The following is a 20544-nucleotide window of genomic DNA, read 5'->3' on the forward strand; positions in this document are numbered from 1 at the left end:
AAATGATAAGAATAACTAGTCTGATAAGCGGTCATATCCGAATAATAGTCTATAGAAAGTTATAACTAGTTTAAGTCTTACCTATTTTGCCTTCTTTCTACCACGCCTAATATATCTTATTACTATAGATTTAAACGCGGTACTTTTGTTAATATAGCCTTAAGAAGAAGTTTATAAAGCGCCTCTAAATACAAAACGTAAGTGTAATATAAAATCTATAATCTAATATAATTAAAATAGTAGAGGTTTTGTATAAAATATAATTAGTAATTTAAAACGCCTATAGATAAAACCTTTACCTTATAGTATCTAGAGCTGCTTTAGCACTCTCTTTTATAGTTAAGCTCTTCCGGAGGAAGGACTTCTGCGGCTGCTATAACTTAATATCTTCTATTTTAAACGGAAATCGGCTGGAAAATCTAGCTCTAGGTAAGGTTAGCCATTATATAGATCTAATAGCTACCTCTTAATAGATCAATAGGAATAATTAATGGCAATTATTCTCCTCCCGAACTTCTTAAGTCTCTTAATATTGTTATTACTAGCTCCCTCGAACCTTTAAACGGAAAGTGCGGCAACTTAATCTTAATGCTAGCCGCGTCTCTTTAACTAATACTCCTCTCTATCGCGAGTCTTCGCTCCTATTGGAGGAATCGTGCCGTTATATCTTAAGATAACTCTTTAGGAGGAATATATAATCCGCCTAGGAGAATAGGCCACTTATAGCCTCTTATCTATAGTACTTACTATTCTAAATCTATTACCCGCTATAAGTTCCTTTTATACCTTAAATAAAAACCTAGGGGTCTAATTCCAGACCCCTATTATATTTATCGCTCTTTTTCTTTAGTAAATTATAAGAGGTATAAATCTGTCCTTCGCATCTATTCTCTAGCTAATAATAATATCGGAAAATAGACTTTCCTATTATTATATACCGCTTAGGATAATCTCTACGCCCGAAAAACGCCATATATAGATCAATTTGGAAACACTAGGAGGACTTATAACACGTTCTTAGACTAGCTTCCTTAATTAACTTATAAAAGGTAATACCCCTTATAATTATAATGCTTTAGCTAGGAAAAGACTCTACTCCCTAGATAGGGATAATATAGATCCTAAAACTGGCCTATAGCATTTTAGACTCCCTAAAGCTATTAAATCTAAGGTTAGGGTATATAAATACGTGAGAACAAAACATAGATCTCTATAGAGGGTCTATAAGAAGACCTATTAGCTATAACTTGGTATTAAAGATTAGGTTATAGTAGCTAAGAGGAGAGATCTCCCGTCTAATATTGCCACAGTAAGAAGTAAGTGGAAAGATCCCCTATTAAATCTTATTATAGTGCGGAGTTTTTTAGGACCTAATGTTAAAGAAAAGCTCTATAAGTTTTAACAGATATAATACACCAACTTTGTCTCTACTTTTGAGGTTTTTAGATTTAATAAAACTTCCTATATTATTTTTGAGTTTATAGCCTACTCTCTATACTACGTCACTGGCAATCCTCTCCTTAATAAAATTTACTTAGCTGTAATATTTAGATAGGTAAAAACCTAATAGCGCAATAACTAAGCAGGGTATTAACTATAGTAGATACTTAACGGGCTTACGTACCTCGTAACGAAAGGATTAGAGCATAGTTCGCTAAGTTATTTAAATATACTTATTTATCTATATGGAGATATAAAAATTAGTTAGTAATTAGCTTAGTTTTAAAACCGCCTTTACTAACAAAATATTACAGCGTATTAAGAATATTGCCATACCCGCCTATTATAAAACGCTAAACCTAGAGGTATTAGAGCGCTAAGTAATATTATTATAAAACTAATACAGGGATACGTTAAAGAGGAGCGAGCTATTAGCGTAGATAACCTACGTCATTGGCCGCCCGACTCTAACGCTACTAGATTCCTCTCTAAAATAACCTCTATTACTTTAGTTATCGAGTTAATAGAGGTACGTTAGAGCTTCATTTCTCATACTATTATCTACTAATATTCTCTAGCATCCGTTATTACAACTTCCTTAGTAAAAAGAAGTGCTTATGGGATTAGTATCTTTCGCTACTATTAGGGCGCGTATAGGTTATAAGTATCTACCAGAATAGGTAGCTCTTCTTAAACGTTTTCTATCTTATAAGCATGCTTAGAAATTTTACTAAATTACCTATATTAATAGCTAATAAAGTAGTAATGTTTTCACTCAATTCTAGCTAGTGACTAGAATTCTATTACTAGGTCTATTATTAGGTTCCTAGTTCTAGACCTTTTACTAGGTTCTTAATTCTGGTCCCTTTTTATTTTTGCCTTTAATAGATCTTTAGACATCCCTTAAATTAACGAGTTTTCCGCTAATTTTTACTATACTTCACTAATTCCTTTTCTTCCGCCCTTAAATAATAGTCCGTATTATTATAGAAATTACCTAAGTGTATGCTATAGCCATAGGTGGTATCTTTACTTTTCTTATCCTTATTTACTTCCGTCCCTATATACAGTTATTTTTAAAAACCACTTCTCTTCTAGTATCTTAATATCTTACCTATCCGCAGCTAATCCGCCACTATTGATATTTAGGTCCATAGAGTTAGGCCAATATCCTTTTATAGTTATTTTATATTATAGTAAATGCGTTCTATATTAGCTTTAAAGTTTAAAATATCTAAATTGCCGGTTTATAAGCTGCAAATCTCTCATTAATTAATATAATCCCACTTTTCGCTAGTCCTTATCTTAACTTTCTTATAGATATACTTAGGGTTTCTCTAAATATATACCAACGAGTTTATCGCTTAGTTAGGATAATATTATTCATCCTTCTACTCTTTTACATTCTTATAGTAATAGCTAGCTAAAACTCTTTCCCTTTATATATAGCGGAGAATATATAGGGAGTTATTATAAGCCTTATCCCCTCTTCCCCCTTTCTATAGGACTAATGCCTTACTAACTATATCTAACACTGCATAGGGGGGATCGTCACTATACTTTCTTCTCCTACTCTCTTATCCTTTTCTCTATAGGCCATTATACGAAATATTTATCCGCGTATACTAAGTATTAGCAATCCTTTCTGCCTATTTTATTTAGCGGCACTTAATATTAAAGCCGTTCCCTCCTCGGCTATATATCTATATCTTTATAATAATATTCCTTTTAATCCTTCTTCTATAGTCCGGATTCCTTATTTACCAAAATAGGGCTATAGGCTCCGGCTGTTCTTAAGCTTATATTAGTTATATTAATAATATTATTAAAATACGTCTAAGTTTATCTTAACCGTTAAGAATTAAAGCAGGGCAGTATATAGGTCTATAGATTCTAGTAGTAAGTTTTTAGTCCTTTCTATAAACTTATCCTTTTACTATAACGTCCTAGTCGGAAGGGGAATAGAATTCTTTAAATCTGTTTATAGAGCCTTATAAAGGCTTAACCTAGAGATTACTATATTATAGCAAGACCTATTATAGCGGACCGCCCTATCTAGCTCTATTTAGCGGGCTATATAGGATTAGCGCACTAGTAGGCGATTACAAAACTGTTCTTATAATATTAAGCGGTTTCAGTATAGCCGCGTAGTTGCCTTACCTTACTCAGCTAATATATAGGTATAATACTTACAAGACTCGCACCCGGCAAGTCCATTTAGTGTAGCAATTAGAGACTATTAGTAAGCCCTAAATTACAGTTTATAAATTCGAAACTTATAATATATAGATATTAGAATCGCAGTGCAGTCTTTACTTAATAATGCTCTAACTAATGACACCCTAGATAATAGTTATGTTAGTAGCTTAAATAATATTATTATAGCTTACGCTAACTTAAAATAGATCCTCAGCATTTTAATCTACATTAGATTAGGAAGAATGGATAGGGTACTATTTAGTAAACATACTATAGTATATAAAGGCTCTATAAACCTAAAGATAATTCTCTAAGAAGAGAGGGTAGGAAAATATATTAAAAGGGTATAAGACGAGGTAGAGAAGCAAGGAGAAATGCTAGTTATAGGTAAGATTTCCTACCTTATGCTACTCTTAAGCTGCTAACCGTTTATAGTATCGGGAAGCGATAAGCTATGAGATCGTCTATAGGACCTTATATATAGCTACTTGGATAAAAAAGTAAGGCTCCTTAAACTAGAATACTAGCCGGCGTAATTATAAGAGCCGCTTATAAGAGGCTGCGTCTAATTAGTATTTAGAGTTAATATTAGACCTCGCTTTCTTTCTTCTTATTATAGGTACCGTTAAGAGGTTGAAATTTCCTTATTAGCAATTTATCTATAATTATAAAATTACGGAGATAAATGGGTTGTAAAGGCTAGAAACAAGATTACGGCATCTAAGAGGAAAAGGGCATACTTAGCCTAAGGATGGAGAATTCTGCAGAATTAAGGAGGAAATTTATTAGCTTAAATGGTACGCTCTTTAGTTATTATATCGTTTGCTTATTAGAGGAAATTTAATCTATCCTCCTATAATCCTAGATATATTTAAGGTCTCCTTTGCCTTTAAAAATTCTTATTTATAGCTTGCTTTAACTAAGAGCTCTCTTATTAGAAGATAAGCCCGCAACGATATTACGTGATAAGACTTATAGGGTAAACCTCTTGGCAGGAATCTGACCAATTAGATAACTTTAACCGTATAGTCAAAGTTTCTTAAAATTAGGGGGTGTAGTATAGAAATTAATATTATTAAGTAAAATTCCTAAATGAAAACGAAGGGGTTGAGAAGATGCCACTGTTGCTACTACTATTGTTATCAGAATTGTTGTTGCTTTATGCCTTTCTAATAGCCCTAAACTAAATATATTAAGCTAATAAATAAATCTAATCTATCTTATTATTTCCATTCTAATTATTATAAAACTAAGGATATCTCCGGTAATATATTTAGTTAGATCTCTAATATCTTTCTAGTCTCTTTAATACACTCTTCTAAATTCTCTACGAGCTGGATACCGAACCTGTTATAAATAATCTACACATTGCCGCGTCTTTAGTAACCTTTAGGGCAGCAAACAACTATCTTATAACTAAGAGCATATAGACCAAGCTTAAGAAGGCTAATTGGCGATATGCTATTCTTATTAAAGAACATTATAATAACGTTAGCGCGGTTTAAATAATTAAGCTCCTACTTAATATACTCGCGGAACTATAAATTAGAAATTTCCTATATCTAATCTTTGTACTAGTTATTATGGCGCAGGTTAAAAAAAGTAATAGAAAGATACAAGAGGGACGACGTCACCTTGGCTTACCAGTTGGTAGCAGAACCTATATTAATGCTGCTAGTAAGGTAAATAGACTTGCTATAAATAGGCGGACGGGCTAGTGGCTTGCAAATCGTATATACGGCAGTTTCCAAGTTAGCTAATAACGTGCTTATAATTACGCAATATTAGTAACTAACGGATAAACGAAACCCAATCTTTGGAATAGGTAAAATAATAGAATAGTTAGTATAATAAAGCGATAGGTGACGAAGTGTCTATTAGACACAATTTAATATAAGGTATTACCCCTATTAATAACTATTATATTAAGGCGATATACTTTACTAAGCTGCTAAAGACAGCTTAAGGGTCCTAAAATGGGGACCCTACTATAAATAACTCCTCGGGGTGCCCTAAAGTAGACCCCTATAATTTAAAATTTAAGGGTTAAAATAGAAATTAGAAATAGTAAAGGGATCTTTTACTATATATCCTATAAATCTAGTAGGTTTTAGAGTTGCAAGTTACACTCTATAGTTATTTCAACCGCAACTATATACCCTTTTACGGATATTAATGCTCTCCTTTATATGTCTTACATCGCTCTAGGGAGCTTTGCTACCGCGGCGCCCCTTTATTCTAATACTACAGCTATAGCAGGTAGTGGTCCGCCGAATAGTAGAGTACCAACCGTAATATCTACGGGTGCGATTAAAGAATTTCAATTAGCGCACTTCCTTGAAAATTTAGAGGCGTCCTTTTTTAATACTAGCTTAACGGAAATTATAAAGTGGGGGACAAATGAATATCCTAATAATGCTATTAGTGTTGTTAGTAAGATTGCTGCTATAAGTATACTACTACTTTAAAGTCTAGAAATATTACCTAATACCCCTATAGCAAGAAGAGGTCCACCTTAAAAGCCTTATAAACTTGCTTAAGGCCTATAACGCACCATTAATTTCTCCTTATAATTACTCCTTCCTAATGAATTTAACTAAGGGGTTCTTTAAACTTACCTATTTTATAACCTTAGTAAGTATCGGAGCTACTATTAGACTTACTAAATGACTTACAGTTACTAATCCTCTGCTTTTGAGATCGGTATTATTAATACTTACTATTAAATCCCGCCACGATATATTCTTTTGTCTTATTTAGGACGAAGTACCTAATCCGGCTCTATTTAACACCGGGATTAGCGATATATAGGCGTATAATCTCGCTCTTTTATTTATTGTTCCTAGATCTTGCTTAGTTAAAGTCTTATTACTTATTTTACCGAGACTAACTATTATATAATTAACTAGCGGAGTATTTAGTAACAGCACTAATAGACTATTAGAGAGGGAGTTTATATAGAATCCAATGCAAATGCCATTTGTTGCTGAAGAATACAAGCAACTTTTTATTAGATAGGTTAATTAGCTTAATATACTAGTATATACACCTCTAAATATTACCGCCCGTAGGAGGGGGACCGCTTATATACCATAAGAAATAAACAAAGTAGCTTTCGCTGTAGTAATAGTGTAGTAGCTTGGTAATGTTAATAATCTAACTCTTACAACAATGGCAGGGCTAGTTATTATATTACCTTCCTAGAAGAAAGTAGAAAGGTCTTATTATATCATTATATAAAGTTTAGGTTTTTTTATTTTTCTAATATTTTGACATTTAAACTATAGAATAGGTAAAGTAGTAAGATTCTTGCTATATAGGTGTGATGAATATAAAACTTTCTTCTTACTTATCCGCTACGGTTTTGTAAAGAGTATAAATAGCAAGGCTTAGTTCGTTTAATCATTACGTTAAAGTTAATAGCACTTTCTTATGCCACCATTAAGGAAACTTATTGTATAATTTGTTATAAAATATTTTTATTATTTTAAAGTGTCTTAGTTAGTATATAATAAAAGTCTAAAGGCTTATTAAAAATTCTAGTGACTTTAAAAAGAGCGTAACTTAGTTTAGTAGAGTTGGTGATTATAAGGCAACGATTAAATAAACCAGGCCTTATAGGTTGTTAATAGACGGGACAGTTTAGCCAGGCGGCTTACTATACAGTAGCTCGTCTTCGTTAAGAGTTGGTAATTAGTAATGGAAATAGGTAATAAGATATTTAATAAGACATTCGATAAGATATACGATTATAAGTAGTGGGGTAGTAAGATATAGGGTTTTAGTCTTAAAGATAGTAGTAAGGTGGTGGTAAGGAAATCCAATTTAGTTTAACAGAGGTATATATATACATTTAGGGCTTAATAACTTTTTTTCTTAAATTAGGGACAACTGTATATTTATAGCAGGTAAGAATATATATAGGATTAGTATTTCACCACTAACTAATAATATTTATAAATAAGCTGTCCGTTACTAGGCTTGCTGCAAAACTATACTAGGACTAACTTTAAGGCTTCTATCGCGTATAGCGCGCTTTTGACAACGCAAATATATATAGAGAGTAAGTAGTATAATAATAAATACAGTACCGGCGATTACTATACTCGCAACTCCCCCGCCTTTTAGAGGTTTAGAAGATAAGTATTTAGAAGCTTCTTGTCCTCTTATAAGAATATTATACCTACTTTTTATTTAGAATACACTTCTGTATTATAGGGCTTAACCTACTCTAAACTTTAGAACATAGTTTTATATATTTAAATTGCTTTCTTTTAAAAGGCTAGGAATATTTTATATATAAACTCTAAAACAGGGCTAGAACTTAAAGAGACTAATTAAAAAAAACGATATATTTATATCTAGCCACGCTACCTTTACCCCTAATAGCTAAAAATAGGGGACCTAGAAATAGGCTCTATAGGTTTAAACACTATATTAACTAATAAGTAGACTAGTTTCAGGTCCGTATAGAACCTAATTATAGTCCTTAGTTCTGGCGACTATTGGAATTATTCCTATACTAGATCTCTAAACATTAGGTAGTAGTTAAACTAAATTCTTCTCCCCCCCTTGTCGAACTAAATCGGATTTCCTTACCACTATTATATTACTATCTGTCGACCCAGATCGTATTTACGTACTTTGTCTTAGTTATCTCTTAACTTATAACCAAATGTCTTATTAAATGTCTTATTACCTATTTCTATTACCTATTTAAATTAATTGCCTAGACCTACTTAATATATATAGGAGCTTCTAAAGCCCTTTTTAATAGACAGAGTCCTGATCCTTAATTGTCTATTTAACACTCCTTTATACCCAAGACAGGCCACCCAATTCTGCTTATAAATACGGTAGTTATGCCTAAAAAGCCCTAAACACCTAATAACAGACTCCCTTAAGCGGGAGAAATTCCGTAATATAAGGAGCAGCATCACTGCTAGTAAATTGATCTTAATCAGCTAGTCCTATAATCTTATTTGCCCTCTTATAGATAGTTAGTACTAATCTCCTAAATCTTAACGTCCCTCTATAGGTGGGGGAAAACCACCTATGCCAGAAAATATAAGGGGTACTTTAACTTTAAGCGACTATAAATCTGCGTATACGTTAAGCTTCTCTAGAATCCTATATAAATAGTGTGCTATAGCTACTCTTTAATATTTCGAGCCTCTCTTACCTAAAAATTATATTTATATTATCGCCTTCTCACCTAATTTATAGAGAGCCTCCTCTTTAGTATAATAGAGTTCCTTCCCTATAGCGCCACCGTTAAGCTCTTACCACTCTATAAAACTTATAAACGATGTTATCTTAGTCTTAGAGCCTCACTACGATACTAAGAAGTTATTATTAGCCTTAGGTCTGCTATCGGGCGCAAATTTATATAAGGTTGCCACCCTAGTTGGTACTTCCGATTAAAGTAATTACTAATCCTAGCTAGAGCGAAACAACCCCGCACGTCCTATATAATTATTACTGTGTAATTTACTTATATTATTTAGTAAGCTAAGCTTATAGCTTTAATACCTATAGCTATGTAGATAACAACGATAATCTAAGTAATTAGCTAAGAATGTTGCGAAAGCATTCTTTTAAAGGCGATGAATTTAAAACAACTACCTCTGGCTGTTATATCCGCCTTTACCTACGCTCTATAATGTTGTAATTAAGGAAGGTAACAACGCTACTAATCCTACTCTAGATTGTACCCCAGTTGCAAACATATATACGCGACTTAGATCCTCATTAAGTTACCTCTTTCTATTAGCCTTAGAAGAGAACAGCAGATTTTATTTCGCGAAATATATATTATGTTAATTAATATAATTAATAAACCACGGTCACGAGGTAGGATATTGTCTCAAATAATGCTTAGGAGGAGGAGGCAATTAAAACAGCAAGTAAAATCTTTAACTTATTAGAAGTCCTTCGCCTAGACTATATACACTATGCCTTTATATCTATAATATACTCGTAATCTTAAATTCAAGCAGTACTAGGAGCTCGGCAAGCGAGCCTTCCGTTATCACGTATAAATACGCCATATCCGTCCTCTTCCGTTATGCTATCTATCTTCTCCGTTAGTTTTATGGAGCATATAGACATTTTACACTTCTACTTACTAAGATTAATAGTAGATATTCAAAATATATTGTGAGCACCCGTTATATAATTGCAAGTTAATTCCAATATATTACTTTTTAAGGTATAGTCTGAACAGGAGCTAAAGGCACCGCCGCTGCCCTATATTAGCACGTACTTCTACTTTACTTCTTCTCTTACTTCCCCTTAAGTGTCCCCTCTTAAGTAGTGGATTGGAGGACTTACTTAAACAAATACCCCATATTCCCTATAGCATTTATAATGCAATAATCTAAATTCATGCTTGAAAACGCATCTAAGCCATTAACCGATAGGCACGTGGCGCTAAATATATTACCCTTAAAGCTAAAATCGATGCAATCGCGGTCTAGGCCTAGGAGGTAGAGGCCAGCTAAGTTAGTATCTTAACGCCGTGTAAGGGTTAGGGTAATAGGGGATAAGGAGATAAGTTAAGAGGTAACGCCGAAAAGGAGAGCGGAGCTAAAAGTTTGTAAGGGATATATTGCTAGGATTGTAAATACGTTATAGGATAGAAGGTAGTAAATCTTAGTTTTACGTGTTTTTTTTTTTAGGGGGGGGGGGATTTTATATAATTACTAATAAGTTAAAAACGGACATCCTTTTATACTCGCTTAATTATTATTTAAGTATCTATTTATAGATAGGATATAGGGATTAAATAATAGGAAGGACAACTAATTCTAAGCATAGCTATAAAATATATCTTAAAATGGAGAAGCATCTTAGAGATACTAAGGGGGCTAAATATAGTCCCCTTAACGTAAATAGCAACAGGGAAACATCTTTAATTATATTAGTTCCGCGGTCTCGTCCAGCTTACGTAGCCTATTAATGCCCATAGAGTAACCCAATCAGGACGCTTAGCCGCATTAGCTACTATATATAAGATAACGGCAATTGCAAATGCCGATAGAGTGGGAGAAATTTCGTAATATAAGGAGCAGTATTACTACTAATAAATTAATCTTAATTAGCTAGTCCTATAATCTTAAGATAACCTACAAAGCTAGGGTTTGTTTGCTTAAGTAAATTAGGGGCTAGTTCTACTTTCCTTCCGGCTAAATTTCACTTTAGGTAACCAATTATTGTCTAGCCTAGGTGTAAGTTACCTATACTACTCCGTAGGAGGACAGTAAAGTATACTTTAATCTTTTAGGCTATAGGGCTTAACTTAAATTGCTAGTAGAAGCGTTGGCGGCTAGATATTGTATTAAGGAACGAATTAACGCTTTCACTTGTTAACGCCGGTTGTACTCCCAGTTCTTAATTAAAGTTTTTTTTATAAATAGCTATCACAATCTCTAAATACGACCTTTAGCACCCCTAATTTCCGCCTCTATTGCCTATCCTTCGTTCTTACAATATATTCTTAAATAACAGCCGGTATAAGAGCAGTTAGTAGTGTTATTATAATAGTATAGCAGAGAGCTCCTAAACATAATCTACTTACCTTACCTTTCTCTATCTTAATCTCAGATAACAGTTCCTTAATCTTTAACTAAAAAATATACAAAACAATAGTAGGTATAAAGAGAGGGATATAATATACCATACCTAATACTAAATAAATTACTACCCTCGATCGAACGCTAAGCCTTAGAAGAATGGCCGCGATATAAAATAAGCGGCCGAATATTAAATAGAATAATATAGTGGCTAAGATAAGCATTAAAACTAGCCCTATAATTAAGCAGTCCTAAATATATACAGAAGTGACTTTCGTTAAAATCCCTTCTAGAGATTAAAGGTCATTAAATTAGTCTCTAAAAAAGCTTTTAACCTCTTCTAGTACTATATTAGAGAGAGTTAATAGCAAGTCATTATATATTATATTATAAGTAAATCTAACACAGAATTGTTTCGTACCTAGTAAGCAATTTTTAGGAATTAATTCCTTAATAGCTTTAGGAATGGCTATAGCCGCGGCGTTTGCGGCGCTTTATACTTAGCTAATAGCACTAAAGATAGCCGTCGCAATGCTATTGGCAACACTTACAACTTTAGTCTAAAAAGATTAAAGGATATCTCGCTCTGGAAGGGCGCGTGGTATAATAAAGGAATTATCTAAAGGTTTAATAGTAAAATTAAACTAAATTTAAGAACCTATTAGTTAAAGCCACTCGTATAAATCCAGATAGAGAGTAGTGTCTTATGCTTAAGGTTGTAATACCCGCCTTTATATTGCTTTCCTTATATAGTACCTATAGCGCTAGACCTATATAATAGATAGCGGCAAGTATAAAGGTAACTAAGATACTTCGCTTTAGCCACGTTCTTCCCTTTGCTATAGTAAGAGGATAATAAACTTTAAGAGAATGCTTTAAAACTAGTTGTGTTAAAATAAGAATAGGCCAGTTTCTATATAATAATACTTATATAAGAACTTCAAGTCCTAAAAATGGTCCTAAGCGATATAAAAATAGCTAACCTATAGCGATGTAACGGGGGCCTAGAATTAGGCCCTTTCTATTTTTTTATAAATTAATATTATTAGATAATTTTATAAAATCTATGCTAGAAATATATATATATTATACTATCTCATCTCCTTATTAACTAATAATATCTCTAATTATTAGTATATGCATTTTCATTATTATTAAACGCCTACTATAGGCTATAGCCTTTACTAGGTCTTAACTTATATTCCAGAACCGTTTAAAAACCCATATCTATTGTTTTTCTTATTGGGTTTTTAATTAGGCCTATAAACAACAACTAATGGAATTAAGTGCCTTAACCTAAGAACCTCCACCGTAATACTTAATGCTTAATAGCAGGAATGACGCAGACGGCGTATTCTTAAACATTACTATACGTCTACATAATGATATCGATTTAGGTAGCGAGTCATTAGCGTTACCACACGATGACGGCAGTTCTGAGGAGAGAGTTTTGCTTAGGTTGTTAAGCCCTAGGAAGTACTTACTTAAGTAAAGCGTTAATAGCTAAAAATCTTTGTAAATTATAACTACTTACTAGTCTAAAGTTAAGGATATATCTCTTTTTTAAGTTAGAGCGTAAAGCCTGACGCCTAATCACTCGTTATATTTTTAAAGCAGTTCCTATGCTTAGTGTAACTAGGACAGAGAAAAGAACGCTTTTTTTTCTATACTCTTTCATTCCCACTTTATATACTTGCTCGCTCGCTTACTCACTTTTATAACCTTTTAGATGTCTCTTGTTCTTATAGCGAATTTTATATACTTAAATTTTTTATCTAAATTACTAGCTTAGATTGGGGATTTAACTTAACGAAAGACCTTATAACCTCCTAGAGGCGCTTAGGTCTTTAACTCCTCTAATAGGAGCCCGATTAAATTAAGCCCTTAAATATACTTTATTACGCTGTCTTAAGCCTCCTATTAAAGTTACTAGTTAGTATTCCTAAGCTAACTTACTTCTTCCTCTGCCTACTACCTAAGCTCTATCTCTATAGATATCTCGTCTCTTAATTTACTTAACTCTTAAGCTAACCTAGCATTTTCCGTTTATAGCTCGTTAATTTTTGCACTAAAGCTAACCTCTAGGTAGTTTAGCGTCTATAAGAAGTTAGGAAACCTAACAATTTAAGATATCTTATATATATTTACTAATATTATAACGCCTTGCGCTTTTGCAGAGTTTATCTTTACGGTAGCTATAACCTATACGGCCTTAAACGTTATGCCAACTCCTTTATATAATTCCTTATAAGCACCAATGGAATAATCGCTTATATTTTTTAAAAAAATTCTTAAGAATAGTTCCTCCTTTTCTAGCAGCACTCTCTAAATATAAGGATCGTCTGGGCCAGGAATAAGACGGACTTATAACAGCTCTATTACAATTCCCAACTTACTCCCTATAGAAGCGTTAGTTATAATTAAATAGAGCTTACTCAGTCTTACCTATGTGTTTTAATAATTGCTCTTAGTACTTATTCCTCCACTTTCCGCGTTTAATATTGCTCGATCGTATTAGAGCCATTTTAGTTTATACCTCTATAATCCGCGAAAAAACGAATAAAAGATTTATTTATTTATTTAAACCAAGTAATATAAGGCTGCTTAGCTTGGTATAAAAACAATATAGGTTCTAATAGGATGCAATTTAGGGCCCTAGAACTAGTCCTAGGATACCTATTTTAAATAGGGTACCTTTTCTAGGAACCTTCTATTTATAGCATAACTAAGATACACTATAGGAAAGACGATAGCGTAACATTTTTAAGAGGCAAGTAGTAGTAATACTAAAATTAGCGTAGGTCCATATTACTGCATTAATTCTTATTACTTAGAATTCAAGAACTCTAGTCTATATAGTGGGGACATAATTAGAGGCGTAAATCTCTATTAGTAAACTATAACTATAACTATTAAAGGCATTCTTAAAGTATCTATTAGTATTACTTCCGGTAATATATATTGCTATTGCAATAGTATAGGGGTAGTAACTGATTTAATTAATGCTTATTAATTCTCCTATTCTATAGGTGGAATTTAATAGATTTCCTAAGCTTGCTTAGCTTATATAACTAACCCAATTAGTTATAGATAACCTTGTTTAGACAGTATCCTTAACAAAGTTAAAAGTTAAAGGAAAAGGGGAAAAAATCATAATAGAAAATAGTGCCTAATGTGTCCGTCTAATTATGGAGTTATAGGCTCGACCTTAAACCCAGTAGGGAGTAAGAGTAGTAATTAAACGATAATCTCTTAGACCCCGGCCACGGTCATTTTAAGACGCTAAGGCGCTTCTGGGCTTTAAAGGCCTTAATTAGATTATTATATATATCTGTCTTATCTTCCTAAGTGTTTTCGCTGTTAGGATACCCTTTCTACTTAACTAGATACTGGACTTTCCTACGTCTACCAACTCGGCGGAGGCGCTTTTTAACTAGCCGTTTAATAGTAAACTAGTTATCCTCCACGTCTATAGGGGTAAGTAGGCCAATATCTCGAATAGCTTATATAGAGGTTAATTCTCCAATATTGCCCTTAGTGTATTTAGCTAGTAATAGTAGGCTATTAATCCGTGGATTAGAAGTAGAGGTATATCCTAAGTACACACTATAAGGGGTTATACTGGAATTAATATACCCGGGGCTAAGTAGATTAGCGCTATTAAGAACGACTAAAGCGTCTAGAGCGCTATACTCTTACTTCCCAATCTCCATGCATTTTAAGCTTAGAGTAGTATTGGTCAAGTCCTCTAGTTTTACGCCGCAAAATAAGGCTTTAACAGCCAAATAGTCCTCTATATCTCTTACGTATATAAGACAATCTATACCCTAGTTAGACGCGATAATCTTAGCCGTTAGTTATTAATACGTACACGAAGTTAAAGTTATATTAAAATCTTTTCAATTTAGAGCAAGCGTTCTGTCTTTATTAGGGTTTATAAGGTCTACTATATTAATTACATTATACTTAGACATTATACTACTCTGGGTAGCTACTTAAGGGAGAAGTCTAGGGTTAATTATTTTAAGTATCCTACTGCACATAGATGGCGGCGGGGTGTTAGTACTAGAAAAGCTTCCGTTCTTAGTCTAGCTACTACTTATATAACTGCCAAAATCTAATATTAAACGGCTTAAGGGTATTATAGATCTATTAGATAGGTATTAGCTAATACTTTCTATTGTCTTATTAATAAAACCGTATCCTACTTTAGCTAGAGCTTTATCACCTATACTTAATTCCTTCTTATAGCCGGACCTCTGCCTCTTAACTTCAGCCGGCTACATTTCCACCTCGTAGTCTTCTTTCAATCTTTTTAGTAATTTTGGTTCCTTAATAAAGTCAAGGCAATAAATATCCTAGAGATGGAATTTTAGCTTCCTAACTAAATTAAATATCGCCCTGCATTATAAACCTAGGTAAGGGCAATTTAGCGATTTACTTTTATTTAGGGTTTCTATATACCTATAAATATGCTCTTTCTATATAGCCTATTTCAGAAATTAATACATCCGCACCGTAGCTGGCGCAGTACCACTAAGGTAAAAAGGACAGTAGCCGGCAGTGGCGAGCACCCTATTGTATATAAGAGGGTCGCATTAAATAAGAAGTGTCTTACGGTTATCTAGTTGCGCTTAGCAGTGGCTGCTCCATTATACCTCCCCGAAAATCCACTAGTTACATTAGAAGTATAGCTTAAAAAAGCCATTACAACTCTTTTTATAGCAGTTGTATATATACCTCTAATTATAAGTCGTCTTCGTCTCCGTATCGTTAAGCGGAGATTAAGCTGTCTTCCGCTGGCCTGCTAAGTTAGAGCAATAGCACTTCTCTAGCTCTAAGCCCGGTCGAAACTTTACTTCAGCATCCTTTTAATATAGCGTAACTATATCGCGGAGAGCGTTAAGACCTATAGGGCTCTATAAGGTAGCGACCTCAAAAAGTATAAATATAAGGCGGTCCTATTTAGGTATAAGAAATTAAGTTCGGTTAAATATAGTCCGGTAATAGTATAGTAAGGTATTATCCTTATCGCCAACATCTAGTCTATACGGCTGCACCTTCTACCACTTATAGAGTTCTTTAGCAGTTAGCTTACGTTTCTATATATAAAGCTCCTTTTAGCGGGTTATAGAGTTTGCGTCCTTCTTCCCTTTTAGAGCGGCAATCTCCTCCTCTATATTAATATATTTCAAGCTATTCTTAAATTTATACTACTTCTCCGCTAGGAGAGATTGCTATAGTTTTAGGTTATAAGGGAGAGATAAACCGCGGAAGAGGTCATTAATAATACTACGTAGCTTAGTGCCGAAGTAGCTCGCCTAGCCATCTATGCCACTATTATTAGGTATATAGTAATTATTAAACATATTTAAATCTCTCTACCTAGTATGCTTTATTCTTTAAGCGGCTAAATACAGCTTATCTTTACTAGAAATTAATTAGTAAGTAGCCTAAAGATAGAAGGAACGACTGTATATATACCAATTTAGTATAAGCCCTCCGCCCTAAAGTCGTAAATCATAGGCGGCCGAGGGTATCCTATGCGGATGCCTAGCGCTCTAAGGCGGAAGCTAAATACGTTTACTTTTTTGATTTTCTATCTTACGGACATGCTCTTAAAGAAAGGTATATTAAGTACACTTTCTTTCCATTATAAATAAAGCATCTCCCCCTTCGGTGGTACTATGTTAAGGAGCTCTTTAATAATATTATAGTCCCTAAACGCCTTTGCTACGATAAGCATAGCCAATATTAGGAGCATAGGGCTGTAAATAAGAGGTATTACTACTATGCCCTCGTATAGAGAGTGTTCTAGCCTACTAATATAAGAATTAGAACCGCCGCTTAACTTAATAAACTAAGCAACCTAGCGCTCACCTCTTATCTAGTATTGTGGTTATATTCTTAGCATCTTAAACGATTTAAATAGCAAACTCTACATTTCCGTGCTTATTGTGAAATACTACAAAAGTTACATCCTATATTATAACTAAGTTAATTTATTTGCCTACTACGCTATATATATATACATATTAGGGAGGAGAGGGGGGGTTTCTTTACCTTATAGTACAAACCCTAGCTAGAACCCGCTTAATAGCTAGACTTAATATACTCGCTAACTTATGTGGAAGAATAAATAATAGCTATAAGGTCTACCTAATTATTTACTCTTATTACTAGTCGTTTATACGTAACCTAATCTACTATTTATAGCTGCCTTCCTAAATAAATAAAGTGGTTCTTAGTTGTAAACCTTCTTAGCCTTTTTTTCTTAGGCATTTTTAGTTTATTAGCTAGCGGGCCTTTAATAAACTAAATAAGATTAGAACTCTAATAAGGAGAAAATAGAGAAATATAGACGGAATATACATTTGTAATAGAGAGGGTTATATTTATAGGTATTACGGTATTAATATAATGCCAGCTAGCTATAAATTCTTTTTTTTTTTTTTTTTTTTTTTTTTTATCCATTGTATTATACTACGTACAAATACTGCGCATGCAGCCTTGGGCTATGGCGCTATAGTTCTATATACATAAATCCTTTCTAGGCAGCTTAATTATATACTAGTAGCTATATCCTAGTAGTTTATAAACTCCTAAATTTAGGAGTTTATAGTTTCCTAGTAAAATACTAAAATACTACAACTACTAGGGAATGAGAAATGGTAAGAAAAACTATAAGAAATCCTAACCCCTGTCCCTGTCCTTTTGCCAATTTATTTTCTGTCTTTTGCTCTCTAATATCATTTTTAAGAGCCTAGTAGGGAGTTACCCCTTCTAGAATCCTATCTGATTTATTCTTCCATAGAATCTTCTTCGCGTACTAGTTTAGCAGCTTTAAGAGTCTCGCAGTCTTTACTATTAGCAAAGTGTTTTTCTTTACAATTAATGCAAAGAGGGGTGGTATGCTGGCAAGGCCTGCCTGTTATTATACAGGTAGAATAGGAATGGTCTTTAGATAAAAATGCAGCTTCACAGTATCTGCAGGCCCTAGTAGAAGCACCTGTCTCCTATATGGCCAAATTTTTGGCAGCTCGTACACTGCGTAGTAGGAGAGACTTCGAGGTATTTTACTACCTTAGTAGCTGTACCTGCAATTGATATCTCTTTTTGCTTAAGGATTTCTTGTCTTTTTTCTTCGTTCTCTATAGTAAAAAATCAGCAAATCTGGGTCTGTAGATCGTGTCTTTTTACACTAGATAAGATCCATCTAGGCAGTCCTTGTAACCTTATAAGGATTAAAGGTCTCAATTCTTCTTTTAGAAGCTTAGAGCCTCCTTCTCCTAGGAAAGGTAGGTAGAACCCCATGGGCTATAATTGAAACCCATGGTTCTAGTTTTTGTTCTCTTTAAAAGGTAAAGTAGTTATGCCAGATTTCCTTGTATTTAACTAGGAAATCCGCATTATACTCTTCCGTTAGTGTAAGGAGGATATTTTGGTTTTCCCTTAGTTCTAGCTATAGATGCTAAAACAGGTTTTTCTACTTGCAGTTTTGATGCAAATAGTAATTGACTTTGTTTCGTATAGAGAAGGTATCTAGAGGTTGGTCCTTTTAGTCTGTAATTAGGACTAGCTTTCTTTCTTGTAGCTGCTTTTTCTTTACTTCTAGTAGAAGTAGAAGGAGTAGGAAATGGTAGTAACGAGGAGGGTAGAGAGGACGAAGTAGGGAGGTCCTTCTTTTTAGCCTCTCTGCGTAGGTTTCTTTAGTAGGGGCTACCTCCTTACGGAGAGCTCTTACTTCTTCGACTAGTCCTTTTAGGACATCTTTTGTCTTTTCTTTTTCTTTTCCTTTTATAAAGGGGTTTCTCCTGCTAGGATACTCCTTGTATAGTCCTCTAGCTGTTTAACTTGTTCTTTTTCTTCTTCTTTTTCTAGCCCTTTATATGCCTGGGTTAGGCTTTTTAGAGCTTTTTGTAGGTGTTGTTCTGGAGAAAGGGAGGAAAAAGGTATAGGTGTACTAGGTGTGCCATCCGTAGTAGTTATTGGTTTCTTTTTTGCAGGTTTTTGGTTTTCTTTTTCAGGAGAAGTTTGAGGATGTTCTCTTTTCTCTCCCTTCTTAGACAAGCTAGGAGGAGAAAGAAAAGAAGATGAAAATAGAAACCTATTATCATTTCTTTCTATGGGGTTTCGCCTATAGACTCGTTGTCGTCACTTGTCTCTATAGGAGGTTTCTTTAGGCCTGGTAGGCCTTGGCATCTTGTAGGGGAGTGTTTCTAGTTTTTACTATCCTTATACCCTTTTTCCTTACTAATCCTACTAGAGGATTTCTGGGGAGATTAGGTTTAAAGGTAGTAGTAATACTAGACCCCTAGTATTAGTGGTGGTAGTAGTAGTAGTAGTTTTGGTGTTCCTGTCCGTGCCTCGCTTACAAGCTAGGACCACCCCTAAGAAGAATTTTCTGTTGGGGGAAAGGGGGTAAAACGACAATTAAATCCGCCTATAGCTCGCTAAGCAGTAGGAATTGGGTCTTGAAAGTTGGAAAATTGATTGTTTTTGGTGGTAAGATGGGTATGCGTAAGTTTTGAAGTGCGGCGCTACCTTTTGGTAAGGTTGCATGTGTAATAAATTCTTTCTAGTACTGGCTAATGGTATCTAAGGCTACCATTAGATTATCCTTAACGCCATTAATACTATATACTATGTTCTTAACGAAATCTTTTAAGAATGCTAGGTTATATAGAGAAGAACTAGGATTTTCTTTAGCGAATCTATTTAGTAAAGGGTTAGAGCGGGATAGAATCCAACCGCTATAGTACGCTAATTATAACTTACTAGTACTATAGCTCTACCTTTCTAAAATAAGCTTTCTCTATCTTTGGCTTAAGATGCTTTTAAACTTCAGTGCCGTCTATACCCTCCCTACTTTAGTTAGAGCTCTTTGCCCTTATTACAGTAAGGAACTTATAAGGGTCCTTCTTTTTTAGCATTTTATAGAGAAACGGACAAGGCAAGCAGAAGCTAATATAAAGAAGGGAGGGAAGAGGAATATAGAGATAAGCTTATAGGAACGGACGGGCGAGCTACGGAGCAGTAGGTAAAAAAAAGAGAGAGAGAGAGAGAGAGAAGATAGGATAGAAATTAAGTGGTAGGTAGATAGAATAAAGCGAACGGACGCGACTAGAGGAGATCTTATAGCAAGAGATAAGGCACCTCCTCTTTAACTAACACCTTTGGGGACGCTATATTACATATAGGCGCAGCTTAGGACGGGCAAATGCTCTATTTTAAGGGGGGCCTAGTTTTAGAAACCCTATAGGCCCAAAACGCGGCCCTTAAGATTATTATATAGAGTTAACAATTTATATCGGTAAGGACGTAGCACTTT

At 34.0% G+C, this 20544-nt stretch overlaps 4 protein-coding genes across 4 annotated transcripts; 3 read left to right on the forward strand and 1 right to left on the reverse strand.

The window, feature by feature from the left end:
* Nucleotides 1–1795: 1795 nt before the first annotated feature.
* On the forward strand, nucleotides 1796–2042 carry K441DRAFT_549754 (uncharacterized protein; the record flags this gene model as incomplete). Its single annotated transcript, XM_067643025.1, has 2 exons — nucleotides 1796–1969; nucleotides 2019–2042. Coding segments are annotated over 2 exons (198 nt in total), but the record flags the coding sequence as incomplete, so codon positions are not given.
* A 651-nt stretch (nucleotides 2043–2693) lies between these two features.
* K441DRAFT_549336 (uncharacterized protein) lies at nucleotides 2694–2867 on the forward strand (the record flags this gene model as incomplete). The annotated part of the gene is made up of 1 exon (XM_067643000.1): nucleotides 2694–2867. A coding segment is annotated over one exon (174 nt), but the record flags the coding sequence as incomplete, so codon positions are not given.
* Nucleotides 2868–16866: 13999 nt separating this feature from the next.
* On the reverse strand, nucleotides 16867–17058 carry K441DRAFT_549886 (uncharacterized protein; the record flags this gene model as incomplete). The annotated part of the gene is made up of 1 exon (XM_067643034.1): nucleotides 16867–17058. A coding segment is annotated over one exon (192 nt), but the record flags the coding sequence as incomplete, so codon positions are not given.
* Nucleotides 17059–17997: 939 nt separating this feature from the next.
* Nucleotides 17998–18356, forward strand: K441DRAFT_712068 (uncharacterized protein; the record flags this gene model as incomplete). The annotated part of the gene is made up of 1 exon (XM_067653912.1): nucleotides 17998–18356. A coding segment is annotated over one exon (167 nt), but the record flags the coding sequence as incomplete, so codon positions are not given.
* Between the last annotated feature and the right edge of the window lie 2188 nt (nucleotides 18357–20544).

This window comes from Cenococcum geophilum (genome assembly GCF_001692895.1).
Source record: "Cenococcum geophilum 1.58 unplaced genomic scaffold K441scaffold_11, whole genome shotgun sequence".
NCBI classification, from domain to species: domain Eukaryota; kingdom Fungi; phylum Ascomycota; class Dothideomycetes; order Gloniales; family Gloniaceae; genus Cenococcum; species Cenococcum geophilum.